Raw genomic sequence first — 14,970 nt, 5'->3', positions numbered from 1 at the left:
CTCAGTTAAGGATGAAACTCAATCCTTAAGTCAGAGGGTTTTTTCAGGTAGAACAGGAATCTAAGAAAATCGGTGATCTCCCTCTTTGTGCCCTGTGCCTGCACCAGTAGAAGCACAAAGGGCAGTTAAGCAGCTTTGCCAACACCAGCCTCTGCTCTTGCTCAAACCCTTCCAGAGTTGCTATTTCCCTACAGAGATTATGCTCCCACTGAACAACTCTGAGCTGTCTGAAGTGTAAAATTCTTGATTACAAAGCCCTTTTCATTGCCTTAATTATGCACACCTTGGCTAAAATTGTTTTAACGATCAAAGCCAAACTGACCAGCTAGCAGGGCTTGAGAAATTCAAAGACTCAGACCAAGAATGGTATTTTTATTTTCCAGTTCTTAAAAGCTTTGTGTGCTAAGTGCTCAAAATGAATAATCAAACCAAAGTGTGAGATGCAGAACCAATATTAACAGGACAGAGATGTCCTTTCCCCACGTGTCACTCTCGGTTCTCCTGCATGCAGTTGTGTGTCGTCACTGCCCATGATTTGTCTAGTTTTTATTTAGTTGCCTAAAATACTTGACTGGTTTTCTGGTTTCAGATCCCAAATGTTACCACTTAAATCAACCGAAATATGTTCTGCGCTCAGGTTTGGGTTTTTTTTTTTAATTTGCAAGTGCCAGTGGGGCTGCAGATTGTCCTGTGTACAAGTCTTGATTGAAATACATAAAAATGAATACAGCTGACCTGGTAAATGACAAGAACGTACAGCGTTGTAACAGTGTTTCTCAGCCTGGGGTTAGTGAGGTGCGAGGTTTGTGTGATCGCTCAGGATGGCCGAGCTGCGCTGGGCTGGCGTTGTGCGGAGGCAGCGGGCGCGGTGTGTGCGCCGGTCGCTGCTCAGCGCTGCGCTCTCCCCGCACGCTGCGCGCTCTGCCCGAGCCCGGCCTGCCGTTCGTCTCCCATTTTGTGCGCCTGGGAAGCTTCCAGCTTTGCCTGGGAGAAGAGACCATGGAAACAAGGCTGGATTAGCGCCGGAGAGAATGAATTAACTCGGGTTTGCTGGCTTTCGAGATGAGCCGCCGCGAGTCCCGCGGGCCGGCGCTCCGAGGCCGGGGCCGCGGCGCAGCCCCGCTCCGGGCCCGGGCAGCTGTATGGAAATGGGCAATGCTCGGGAGCCGCGGCAGCGCCGCCAGCCCCGCACCGCGGCACCGCGGGAGCCGCCGGCAGCTCGCTGCCCCCGGAGCTGGCCCTTGGCGCTAGGAAAGCGCCTGACTGGGAATCGCTTATAAATAACAGCGATAAAACACGTCGAGAGCTCGTTTGTTCCGAGCGCCGCGGAGCTGATGGCCCCGGACGCCTTTCAGAAGACTTAAAGGAAGCCCGAGGTTGTGCTCCATTGAAATGCAGATGGGGAGAGCCCTTTCTCTATGCAGCGCCAGTCCAGGGAAAGGAGAGCAAACTAAATTTTTGGAACTCGGTGTTTAAGATACTTGAATCTTTGGTAGCTTGAAGTAGCCACCGATCAGTTGTAAGTGTAGCAAACAGAGCTGTTGGCCTCTGCATGGGATGATGGGATGCAGTGACTTTCAGCAAGTCATTTTGTTTGGGTTTTTTTTGTTTGCCAGATTGGATTTTCTGGTATATCATAAATCACAGATAAAAATCAGTGCTGTGGCCAGTTTTGTAACGTTTTAGCTCTTAAGATTTCTGTGTAAATCCTGTTAATCTAAATAGTATGCTTTTAATTTGTATATCTTGATTTCAAAGATTTGGAACATGGACTTGAATTCAGGTTTTATTTCTCATCTAGTCTCTGCCTTTATCATAACTGATTTGCTAATCTGTTGATTAGAAATTTGCCAGAGTTCTGGCAGCTGCTTTTTTGTACACAGCTTTAAGAAATTTTTGACTTTTTTGAGAAGTAGATTTTGGAACAAACCTGGCCCTGAAACAATTAATACTCTGTGTCTTGAATAAAAGCACCCTCAAGTGTTAGGACTAAGCATGACCAGAAGCAAATAAAATACACAACGTACTGCAAGGCAGAATTAGGGAAAGACTCAGGTTTGAAAAGTTCAGAGTGAGAACGAGCTTCATGTTCCAGTTGTAAAGAGTTTTGTCTTTTAGGCTGAAAGACCTGGGCTCAGCTCCTTCCTCCCAGCGAGTTCATGACTCTTGCAGGAGCTGGGCCAATTGTATCCAGAGTAGAACTCACAAACAAAGCCTATTACACACAGAGGAAGATAAAATATACTTGAAATAGTAACAGATATTCCACAGTACAAGAGGAGATTTTCTGCAGAACAATGGATACAAATAGCAGCCTGGAATGACCTGATATTAGTTGTGGGTTGTTGGGGAGGGGGTTCCCCCTTTCTTTTTTTATTCCTGTGCATTAGCTTACAGGAACAAGTGTATATTAAACAAAGGATAAACTTGCATAAGGGTATTTATCTCTCTCTGGGTAAAACCCATACTAAGACATGAAAGGTAAAAGCTGCATTAATTACTCAAGAGGGATTCAAAGCTCAGCAGTTTACTAGGATTGAAGGATTTATTGAAAAACAGTGGTTCTCATGTGTAACTCCAGGCAATAAACCTATTTAATTAAAGGCTTAATCTTCTAGTTGACATGTTTGCTACTGTTCCAATAAAAAGCTTCATCTGTAGCCAGTTTTTGTAACTATACAAATAATAGTAGAATCCCTCATCTTTGTTCATTTTTTAACTGTTAAATTGTATTGTGCTGGTTATAGTATCAGCGTTTAAGGACTTTTGTACCTTTAGAAATCAAAAGCTTTAAATGGTCTGCATTCCAAATTATTTAAATACAGGCAGTGTATCTTTACCTCTTTTTTCTCCAACAAATATTTTTTAATAGAAGTTGATGACGGTATTCTTTATTGAGCAGCAGTTTTTTTAAAAAGTTGCCTCTTCAAGTTAGGTATGCGCACTCAAAGCTGTCTCACATAAGTATCATTAATTCAAGTTTATGCAAAATTAGAATTTTTCAAGACTCTTCATCTCAATGCTTGCTCCTCAGAAATTTAATCATGATGTATCTTGAAGAAATAGGTGGTAAGAATAGTTAGATACCTGGATTATTTTATTCCAAACGGGGTTGGTCACTACTTGAGACAGGGCCCAGTCCAGTAAGGTGTAATCAGGTGTTTCAGTGTAACAGCATCTATCAACTAAACTTTTCTTTTACTCAGTGACAATTTTAACTTGGCTCTCTAATCCAGCAAATACTTTCAGTGTATTAAACTTCTCTTTTTGGACAATTTTTTTAATCACCTCTTTAATATAAATCTTTGCTTTGCCTTGCTTTAGGTTGGGACTCACCGGGAAGAAGGTGTCAGCCTCAACAGCAACCATTCAGTTCTTCCCAGTGCAGTTTCTGCTCAGAGCACAGAACTAAATCATAAAACACAAGACAGCTACAGAGGTAACTTTCCAGGCTTAAATGCTGGACAGGGTCTGCAGTAGTTCAGAGCCAGTGAGGCTGTAGATCCTGGTTAAAGTGACATCAGTGCAAGGGATAAGGGCATAGATAATGTTGAAAAATAAAAATTAATAACAAATCCAATATATCACCACTGTTAGGGACTCCTGCAACAATTCTGAGAGCATCCCTCAATTATCCCAGTATAATTGCAAGAGAAGGCTGCATTACAGCCATGTCCCTCCAGCCTAAGGGGCCGTGATCCACTTGCAGAGCTGCAGCCATTTCCCAGTCGGCCAGGAGAGCTGTGGAGTGGGCTGAGACTAGAGTTCAGTACAGCCAGTGGAAGGAGGTCATCCCACACCCATGTTTACAGTTCCTTCCATTTTTAGCTGAAGAAATAAACTGCAGAAAACAAGTCAGCTCCTTTATTAGCATGCTAGCACCATTTAGGGGGTGTTGCACATTCAGCCTAAACCCAAGTCTCAATGTCAGTGCAGCTCTGCCCTTAAATTTCCAGCCCACACATCAGGTGCAAATTTCCTTACTTCACTCAATGTCCTTTTGTCTTAAACAGTGTTTTCCTTAGACTAAGCTGTTAGCAATCAAGCTGCTCTGTGAGCTGTGATTGCTTTATAACCCGTGACACATGTCCAAGTACAGCAGTGTTACCAGGATTTCTTGTTTCTGTTAGTTCTTCCTGTTGTCTCCCCAGACTCGTGCTCTGGCCCCTCAGTGCTATTATCTGCTGGGGTTCTGTGCGGTGTTTCAGTGCTGTGACACTCACTGTTCTCTCTGCTTGCTTGCAGCACTGTCTGGTGGCTTACAGAGCCAGTCTGTGGCTATAGGTCCAACAGAAATCAAGTCTGAACATAAGGAGAAGGATGAAAATATCCATGAACCCCCCTCATCAGATGACATGAAATCAGATGATGAGTCCTCCCAGAAGGATATCAAGGTCTCATCCAGGGGCAGAACAAGGTGCGTTGCTGACATTACCTGAACAATCTGTGCTTTGATAACGCTCAGCAGCACATTGTCCTTACATTTGATAAATTTATTGCAAGGCTTTTGTGTTATTGAAGTGTATACAACAATAGGCAGCTGAAAGGGAGAAAAAGTTTATAGTACCTGTATATATTTAAATTCAAGGTAGAGGAATTGCTGGGAAAATCATCTGCCAAGTGTGCATTCCCTCGTACTAGTGCCATGGCCGGTGTCTGCCTGTACATGTGAGCAGCGAAAGATTGAGGGCCCTGCTCAGCACAGAGCATGGGACAATGTCAGAAATTACTGATACTTTGTACCTGGGCCAGGGCTGCCCTGTGGCTAAATATCCTCTTGAAACACTTTGTCCCCTCCCAAGCCACAGACAGAAAACTTAAGCTGACACCAGGTAAATGCTTCTGGATTTGCCTGATAGGCCTGATACAAGTATTGAAATTTGAGGTAACAGCAAACTATCAGAATTTTGCAAACACAGGCAGCACAATCTGTATTAACACGTGTTCAATGGCATTTTAGTGTTAATTTTAGTAGAACAGAGGTTTTGCACGGTTTTAGACTAAATTGGATGAATCTATATTAAAAAAGGCTCTGCAGCTTGATATCATTTGAGGCAGTTCAGGAATTCTAAATATAACAGTTTAATTCTACAATGAGTAGTAGAAGAAAAAACAGTTCTAAAATTGACCAGTGTGGTCTTTAACAAAAGTAGAACTCTTAAATAAGCACATGAAATTGAAAATTCCTTGATTGTGGTTTTTATATAAGCTGATGTATTGGAAAATAGCAAGAACTTGGTTGGAAATTATTTTATTCTTCATCTATTTGGAATCAGCATCAAGATCACTTGTTTGAAATACCAGTGATGTTTCAATATCCTCTTACGTTGACTTTCTTGCAGCAGTACTAACGAAGATGAGGATTTAAACCCAGAGCAGAAAATAGAAAGAGAAAAGGAGAGAAGAATGGCAAACAACGCCCGGGAACGTTTGCGTGTGCGAGACATTAACGAGGCGTTCAAGGAGCTGGGCCGCATGTGCCAGCTGCACCTGAAGAGCGAGAAGCCGCAGACCAAGCTGCTGATCCTCCACCAGGCTGTGGCAGTGATCCTCAGCCTGGAGCAGCAAGTGAGAGGTCAGTGGCCTTGGGGCTGGGGCAGGCCTGTGGCACCTTTGTCCATGGAGCAGGGTGGGGTTCTTGAAACCTGCTCAGCCAAATGCATGAAAGTGTGTCTGCTGTTCTGTAGTGATGCTGAAATTCTTTAGAAAAAGCAAAGAATTACTTAAAATCAGGAGGAACAGAGTGAGTATAAAGTCTATACTTTGACCTTTCTCTTTCTGGTTCAATTAGTCATCTCTTCACCTAAGTTTTCAAGGTAAGTTCCTCAATTAACATGTTGATACATCATGCTTTAAATTGTAACAAGCACTTATTTAGTGGTGAAGCTTTAGCAACAATAAGAGATCTGTTTTAGGATGAACTCCACCTAATTGAAATATTAAAATGCAGTGAATTTATGTGTGCTGTCTTAAGTTCTTGCATTAAGCATGTACTGGGGAGGGAGGAAGCTTCTACCCTAATTGAATCAGAACTGGGTTTGCATGAATCTTCTTTCTCTGATTCCTTTAAATTTTAATAGGCCAGCTGGTAGGTGCAGAAGGAAAACTGCTTTGTGCCATTCATTCTCATAAGGAGAGACAGTTGTAGGAACCATGTTTGGTTCTTCAATTGTTCTTGTGAGTTGATGAAGCCACAGTTGACTTTAATCTCTCTGCTTTTGCCAAAGACAAGCTGAAGTTCTGGGGCACGTTGCTCTAACTTCTGGTCAGCCCTGAGTCAGACTGGGTGGTGGCTGGGAGTCCCTTCCAACAGAAATGGTCTCGTTCTGTGGAGGTGGCACTTCCAAATGAGTGTCCTCGTGTTTTGCTGTTTGGGACTCATTAGCAGCCATCTTTAGTGTCTCACTGGTGGAAGTGCTGTGGATAGGTCAGTGGTTGTATTTGCTCAATGCACAATATCTTGGAATCATTGATGTCACTGAATGATAACAATGTTCTGGTGTTGCGTACCTCATTTGGTACTTGCATTTTGCACAGAAGATCCAAGCAACAGTTAGAAGTTTAATGCAAGTGACTAAATATCTAAGTTAACACAAACTTACGTATTTCATGCAATAAGGATGAGATTCTATGTTTTCAGGCACTTTTATTGATCCAATTGTCAGTAAAGAAACACTCTGTCTCCAACCAGAGCTCTTCCAAGCCACAGAGCAACTGTTCTGCAGATGAGATGGCAGCTGGGGCCATTGTAAAACCCAGTTTAGTATCTTGGAAACTTAGGCCTCAGGCACTGTTTTGGTCTGAAATTAAGGTCTAGAAGATAAGGTTGAGTATTATGAAGTCAGAGGGACATTAATCAAGCATTGATTTTGGTCCTTAAAAAGCATCAAGTCCATCTCCCTGCTCTCACAGATTCTGTAATTCATAAGAAGCTCCATGTTAATAAAATCACTCTGCCTCTGTCAGAGGACTTCCAACCCTGGTGTCTGTGGTAGAAATCTCTTTTTTCAGTGTGCTAACAGGTAAACTGGCCCCATTGCACAGGCAGTGTAAATGGAGAATTCCCTTCCTGTGCTCTGTGTGTCCGGGGCCGGCGCTGGGAAGCGCACGAGGCCTCCTGGAGAGAGGCCCTGGCTCCTGTTTGTCTTGCCCGTCCCCCTTTGCAGCTGTTCCTGTGAGTGAGTGACCGGAGCTTTGTGTGACACCCACAGGAGCTTGCACAGTGCTTTATGTAATTGCATAAACAATTTCCTCTCTCTGCTGGTAATGAAGCTTCTCATTTTGTGATTGGTGCTATTCAAAATGAACCATTTCAGATTTAAGCTCTCAGTGTAGGCCAGAGGTTTTATCTCCATTTCCTAAAGCACTGTAAATTAACTTCCTTTCAAAGTTTCCACGTAATTAAATCTTTAAAACTTCAAGGCAGGCACAGTTAGACAAAGAAAACTGTGATTAAGGAAAGTTAGCAGTTATGGGGGTTTTTTTTCCAGTAGACTCTTTAGGAGTGCTCAATCTTAAGGAAATGCAGTAGGAGGCTGTTGATAATGACTTTGGTGACAGCAGAACTATCAAGTCCATCCAAAATAGTCTCTGTCAGATGAGCTAAAATGCACAGGGGTCAGTAAACTGCAGTTACTAGAGGGGTGCCTGTGCAGTGCAAGAGAAGGGCTTGTGCTGTCTGTTCAGTTTTGGCAGGCTTCTTGCAGTTATAATTGTATCTGCCATCTCCAACTGCAAAACAGAATGCACTGACAGCTAGAAAATACCTTAAAATGTTGATTAAATTCCACAGTGGAATATATTACATGTTCTTTGTGTGTATTTTGGATCACTGTGATTTACATCTTCTGTATTTGATTCATGAAAAGCCATTTTGAAGAACAGAAACAGTTGACTTTTAGAAACTGTCATTATTTGGAAACGAGATCCAAATCTGCATCTATTGAAGCTAAGTGGGCAAGTGGAAACACACTGATGAAAATACCTTGATAGCTGATCTACAGCTGGTTATTATAAAGTATTGACTTCAATGTGAGAGGAAATAGGGTCTGGAAAAAAAATAATGCTCCTGCTGTATGTGACTGTCATCACAATCTTTTGATTGAACCAAGATGGGCACAAGATGATTTCACAGACTGAGGCTGATGAGACCTATCCATTCAGGGTGTGCTGCCTCCCCTGCCCCAACAGCTGGCTAATACTGGCAAGAAAGAAGCAGCGACATTGCTAAAACTAGTGTGATGTCAGCAAGGCTGATAAGACTTCAGCCTACCAACAAAATGGATAAATTCCATTTTATTATATTGTAAATTACAGAAAGTTCTCATTTAGCACTTCAGTGTCTTGTGCTGATAAAGGAGGTGCTTTTTTAAAGTTTCTGAAGGTGTATGGGTTGTAAAGTTGCTGAAAGGGTTTGGCTTTGGCTTTTTATCTCTAGTTTTTTTAAATGCCAGTTTAGGAGCTGTCTGGCAGGACTTTCAGTAGTGATTGTCTGCAGCTTTGGACACCTGTGGGTGAACAGGGGGTGTCAGCAGCTGAAGAGGGAAGCTGCAGGGCTATTTTTACTCCAGGGTTCACGTATCGATATTGCCCATGGTGGCAGCGTATGGGATATGAAGAACTCTGATTTTTCTGTTACAGAACGAAACCTAAACCCTAAAGCAGCCTGCCTTAAGAGAAGGGAAGAAGAAAAAGTTTCTGCCGTATCGGCAGAGCCACCAACACCACACCCAGGAAGCCACCCTGGCCTGAGTGAAACTACCAACCCTATGGGTCATATGTGAACACCAGCCAGGTACGTCAGGGGATGGCTCTTGCTGCTTTGTGTTGGCTGAAGTGGGGGAGACACCTGGATATGGTGGGTTTAGTGCCTGAGCTGCCAGCAGCACCAAACTTCTCTGTGCCTTTACATCTCTCAGCAGAAGCAGAAGGCTGCAGATTTGTTTGGGTTTATAATAAAACCCCAAGAAATTGTCGTCAGTCTCTTTATTTTCATGCCTTGTTGCCAATGGCTACGTCTCTTGGCTCAGGTGGCCTTCTTGGCAGGGCATCAGAGGAACAGTGAACAGCTTGCTAGATAAGCCAAGCTTAATAGAGATGAACTATACATCTTTAAATAGTCTAAATATCACATTAATTCATTTAAAAATCTACATATTGTTTCCCAGTGCTGATACAATTTCAGGGACTCCTTGTCCCAGAGAGATTTGCTCTCTGGCTCAAGGCCAATCATTCTAACTCTTCTCATTTGCCCAACAGAGACTGGGAACTGTCTCAAGTCACAATCTGTATTGGTGAAAATAGTTTAAATTTAAAAGTAATGATTGCAGCTTTGCAAGGTAGCCCAGTATGTAACATCTCATTTAAACACACCCATGGGGAGGCTCTGCAGGAATACCAGTCTTTCGGGTTTATTCATGTTCTGTGTTGGTGTTCTAAATAGTTGGGAAACCTTGATTTTGAAAGAAAAACATGGTGAGTATTCCAGTAGAGCTGCTGCCACTTTCAAAAAGAATAAAAAACTGGAGTCAGTGCCCTTGTTTTAGTCAAGAACTTTACTATATTTTATGTTTTGGGAGGTTTCTTCTTGTTGTGTATGTTATAATTTTTAATGCTTTGAATTTCTCTAATTTGTTTTATTTCATACAAGAGCAATTTGCTACTTTGGAATTGTCAGATTATTTTTGATTTACAGCCAACTGAGTCTATTCTTGCCATACAAATATAAAGAACCACTTTCAAAAGTTTGGTGTCTTTGCTTTTTTAATAGCAGTAACTTTGTGGGTGACTGAAGTGTGACGTTGACAGAAAAGGCTGTACAGAAACTTGGCACTGTCTCCTGCTTGGTTTGGAAAGCAAAGTCAGACACAAATGGAAGGTCTTTCAAGATTATTCTTTCTCCCATACCCTGAGAGGCTCAACAGAAGGTTCTTTAGAGTAATCTCTTCAATATATCACGTTCAAGACGGGTATCTCTGCAACAGGGGATTTCAGGGTCTCTCAATGTGATTTTCTTTTGTACCTAAATGACTGAAAATGCCACCAAATACAGTTTAAATTAGATCTTTAGTGTTGATACTAAGCTTTTAAATTATTCCTTTCCTAAAAATTTCTGCTTTCTTCTAAATTTCTTTCCAGAATTCCAGAATTATTGGTAGGATACACAGAAGGTGACCTTTCTTCACAAGGACACAGACAACTAACATTATATGAAGACACAAACCTGACAGGAGAAAACACTTGAAGCAAGAAACCCAAATGCAATCTTATGATCAAAGCTACTGGTCAACACCTGCATCAGGAGTGAAGATACAAGATCTTCAGACAGAATTTCAGCCCATGAGATACTCTGAACATATCATTCTGTTGCAAGCAGTGTGTCGCTTCTGCACAATCAGAGACTGTTGTGATCTCTCCACTCATTGTGGAAGTTGCCTTGTGCCTAAACTGAATTGACAAATGCATTGTAACTACAAATTTTATTTATTGTTATGGAACTGTTAAGGTCTACATATAAAGGGAAAAGTTAACATGTTAAAAGCTGATAAAATTTCAACTGAATGCCAGCATTTACTAAAGCTGTTCACATTCAGAGAACAAAGCAGTGACAACCGTCGACCCGTAGCATTCCCAGCATACCTATTAGTGTCTTAAAAAAGGAAGGGAAAAGTCTTTTGTTGTCCTTTCCTCTCCTTTTGCCATATGACTAGTGTTTTCCATGCAATAGGAAACTATTCCTTGGTATAGCTTTTTTTATGTTATTTTTGATCTCTGGTAATCTGAACAGTTATGGTCACAGTTCCCCTTCCATACTGAGCTCTGTGCCTCAGGCCACTCAGAGGCCTCATGAAGGCTGCGGGCTGGAGCAATACTGTGACCATAACATTTCTTGGATTTAAAAAGTGATTTTTATTTTCCCTCAGACTTTCCTCAAACATTTTTTTTTTTTTCTAATTATAAACAAAACCTTTTTAGGCTTCTAGGCTTCATAGTAAAGCTTGTAATGTGAAGTGTAAATTGGGTGGGGAGAATCTACTTTGTTAGAGTTGCTTTGTTTTCCGAGCAGTAAGTACTACATATAGTACATGTAAAGTGTTAGCTGTATGTAAGCACAAAATGCATTAAAATACAGAGGAGATTTTTTTCAGGCTGTAACTTTGGTGAATAGTAAAATCCTCAATTCACCGTGGCAGGTAGTGTGATGATATAACCACCAGCAAGGTGGGCTTATTACGTAATGGAATCTTAAAGAGCAATGGTCACCAGTTTTTCCTTCCTGTACACGTAAACTATCATGTCATGTTGTATGGCTTGTCAGTGGAGAAAAAATAGTGTGAATCAAATGCAAATACCCCCGTCCCAAGCCATATTAGCATTAAACCTTTAAATGTTTCTCCACCAGAATAGTGTCCATAAGTATTCCTTTGTCACAGATGTGTTGAAATGGTTAAAATCCCTTTGAACTTCCATGGAAACTGTCTTCCACTGCAATGACCATGGGAGGAAATTTCCTAAGCCAAGGTTGTCTGAGCTATTGTTTATATAGTGCATCTTTCATCACTGGCAATTGGTTCACACACGAAACAGGAACAAAACTATAATTTCTATGAAGTCATTTAATTTGAAGGAACAAATGATGGATTGATAAAATAAACTAATGAATTTAAGCTCATGTTTTGGATGGTTCCTAACAAAACAGTTTGTGGAATTAGTGGACTCATTTCTATTACTTTAATTTGCATATATCATCAAATAACACCTGATTATATCTGTGGCCTTGTTCTTCATTTCAATGTTTATCAGCTAAACGGAATTTGTTGCTTATGACGTGTGAAAGTGATCACGTGCCACTGCCTGGCCTTTTTCCTTCTAAGCTTGTTGTCTTTTTGGCTATATTAGACTTTGCAGTATGCCCAGAAGCTTTCCTTCATAAAATAGAAAGAAAAAAACATTTGGCTTATTTTTCACTGTAGCTAGTCTTTTATACAATAATCTTGTAAGAAAATTTCTTGAATTCTAAATATTACTCTTTCTAGATTTTTGAAATCAAAAAAAGTTTTCAGTAAAAAGTTTCTTACTTTATTTTACTATATTAGGTAGTAAAAATGTAGGGTTATTTACCATAACCTGTTCATTAATATCAGAAATTTACAATAGCATTGTAAGACCATAGTAGGGTTCTAGCATACCGTGTAGTACCTATGGAGTATTGTAAGAGCTAATTGTCCGAGATGAATTGCTTCTCATCTTGTTCTCCAGTTTCCATTGTTGGTTTATTGCAGATTTGTACCCTGTGTCAAATTTCAAGGTATTGCTGATAAACCTTTCCAACCAGCAGCAAGAAGTTCAAAAAATTTCTGTCAATGTAACAGAAAACACTATGTATATAACATTTATGTAGCAATAAATGTGCCATCTTTTTTTAACATGGTAAATCAGTGAGTTTTTTAAATTTTTCTCTCCTCATAGGCAATGTGTTACTTGAAAAACAGTGACAAAACTCTCTTGTGCCTTTATCAGAACAAAGCCTGACACATTCTCAAGGAGCAGTGCACGTTGCAGGTACAGGAAGTGTTGCTGCTCCTGTGAAGCCAGGCCAGAAATGCCCAGTGCCTGAGGAGCAGCAGTGCCTGAGCTGCGTTTGCTGCTGCAGAGCAGAAAGGGGATTGCACAGGCAGACAGCAAACCAGGAGCAGGTGATCCCACAGGCACAGTCTCTTGTACAGCTCCCTGTCCTTTGCCTGTCCTAAAGACAGGTTAAATCAGGGGCTTAGATCTGAGCCCCTTTGTGCAGGCAAGTTCAGTGCCAAGTCACTTCTGAACTGATTGATGCATCTGTAGACTTTGTGGAAATAGGGGCTGTAATTCAAGCACATCAAGGATAAAGCAGATCCAGCTCCCCTGTCTGTGTGCAGTGCTGATGGCTGAGTGTGGGGTGTCAGTACAGCTGCTGTGCTCAGCACCACTCCCGAGCCTGTTCCTGGGAACCTCAGAACTGCCCCGATGGCTCTGAGCTCCAGTGCCCAGCGTGCAGATCCAGGCACGTGTTTGTGAGAGACAGAGCTCTGCCATGGTCTGGCCAAACCAGGGAGGTCAGACCCAGCCATGTCAGGCTGCCTTTTAGAATGCCTTTGGCAGCAGCAGTGGGAGAGATGCCCAGTGCCTTCCCCAGCACATATTCCCAATTTGAACTTTACTCCAGTAATAATTCTCAATCCAGCCTTTGAACATCCATCAATACTTCTCTTCCCTTTTCTGAATCAGACTCACAAGTTTGTCTCTTCTTTCAGGCCGTTTGTCCATCTTTATCTTCCTTGTACCATACTTCTGCTGTCCTGTTTGCATATACATTCTGATCACTAGTCCTTCACCTTTTTATTATGTTTCCTTCTTTTTTTTTCCATTTGATCTTTGTGTGTGTGTGTTTATGTGTGTGTATAAGAGATGCATGTTGAGATACCTTTGTTAAATATAGTTCTTCTAGAATTAGTATTTGGAATATTGTAGAAAAGCTCTCTTATAAATCTAAAGCATTGGGAAAGTCTTAAAATGGACTATATTTTTTTCCCCTCCAGCTAGTGAGTAGTTGCTGCTAAAAAGATTTTGGATTCCTCATTAATTAACATTTCCCCAAGAATTAAACATTTTCCCCCAGCATCTGGAAATAAATGGCAGACCAAAAGTAAAATGGAACCATCTGTCAAACCAAGGCTTGTCTTACAAGTGGGTGGTAAACTTTGCTGTTTGTGACACCAATACCTTCTGTATCCCAATACCCCTCACCTGTGGGCACAAAAATGTCCTGTATGAGGAAGAAACTATAAAGCACTTTAAAGCCAGGCAGCGTATCAAGAGTGGGGCTCCAGCAGGGATGAAGGAGCAGGCTGGCACCTTCCTGCCTCTGCACACGGGCTGTGGCTCCCTGCTCCCTGTTCTCAGTACCCTGTTCTCAGTACCCTGTTCCCAGTGCCCTGCTCTCCATGCCCTGCTCCCAGTACCCTGCCCCTGTGCCCTGTTCCCAGTGCCCTGCTCCCCGTGCCCTGTTCCCAGTACCCTGCTCCCCGTGCCCTGCTCCCTGTGGCCTGCCCCCTGGGCTTCACCAACCCTGGACTGCAGGGAAAGGAGTCCCTGGGGAGAGGTGGGCCCAGTTCCTGCCTTCCTGCTGCTCACCTGCCCAGTGCGAGGAGGTGAAAATCTCCCAGGCTGGAAGACAATGGTGCTAAGAGGAGATTGCTACCATCATTTCTACTCTTCCCCTGAGGTCTGTGCTGCCACGGAGCAGATAGGTCAGGTGCCATTTGGGAGTTGTTTTGTGCTGTTTAACCTTCATTTGTTTTACTTAAGTTAATCCCTCTGTCAACCTGGATGCCTTGGCAAAACAGGGAGAGTTTATTTCCTGGTTAAGATACAAATACACTGCTCAACTCCTACCACAAGCACTGTGTGGTGTGCTCAGTACTTCAGCTGCTCACTGCAGTCACCTCAGGTTGTTTGTATCAGTCAGAAAATGTCCAGACCAGGCTCTGAAACTGCAAATTATCTGGGCTGTAAACAGAATCCCTTTCAATTCTCTACTAATCCCGACTTTTAAAATGGTTTGATGCAATTAGTAACATCTGTTAAATAGAACCTGATTTAATTTTTTTTTTTTTACGTCTTATATAAAATTATACCAGCTGAGATAAAAATCTTTCCCAAAATACTGACCGTAACTGATCCTGGACAGCAGATCTGTTAGAAAGTCAGTGGCTGAGCTAAATACTTGGAATTCTGGTTATTTCAGGCAAACTAGAGAAACAGGAATACCAAGGCTGTTTCATTTTCAGGAAAGACCCACTGTAGTTTTTAATGGTATCACCTAAACATACAGAGACAAAAGGAGTTAAATGTAAACTATCAGCCAGAGCAGCAACTTCTGCCAACTGTGATTGAACAGATGAGAAAATAACTTATAGTATAACTCAAAGTTCA

At 41.9% G+C, this 14,970-nt stretch overlaps 1 protein-coding gene across 12 annotated transcripts in view; it reads left to right on the top strand.

The window, feature by feature from the left end:
• Positions 1–12,425, top strand: part of TCF12 (transcription factor 12) — a 159,592-nt gene extending 147,167 nt beyond the window's left edge. For 9 of the 12 annotated variants that reach the window (XM_015638553.3, XM_015638552.3, XM_015638550.2 and 6 more), the window contains 5 exons: positions 3,325–3,439; positions 4,246–4,417; positions 5,343–5,575; positions 8,641–8,794; positions 10,138–12,425. In XM_015638553.3, coding sequence (XP_015494039.1) covers positions 3,325–3,439; positions 4,246–4,417; positions 5,343–5,575; positions 8,641–8,783 — 663 coding nt within the window. In that variant the 3' untranslated portion in view covers positions 8,784–8,794; positions 10,138–12,425. The remainder of the gene's footprint in view (positions 1–3,324; positions 3,440–4,245; positions 4,418–5,342; positions 5,576–8,640; positions 8,795–10,137) is intronic. The other 3 variants (XM_015638554.3, XM_015638551.2, XM_015638557.3) reach the window with 1 other exon arrangement.
• The last annotated feature ends 2,545 nt before the right edge of the window (positions 12,426–14,970 follow it).

Source organism: Parus major, chromosome 10 (genome assembly GCF_001522545.3).
Source record: "Parus major isolate Abel chromosome 10, Parus_major1.1, whole genome shotgun sequence".
Classification (NCBI taxonomy): Eukaryota; Metazoa; Chordata; class Aves; order Passeriformes; family Paridae; genus Parus; species Parus major.
This window is presented reverse-complemented; position numbering and strand designations above follow the sequence as displayed.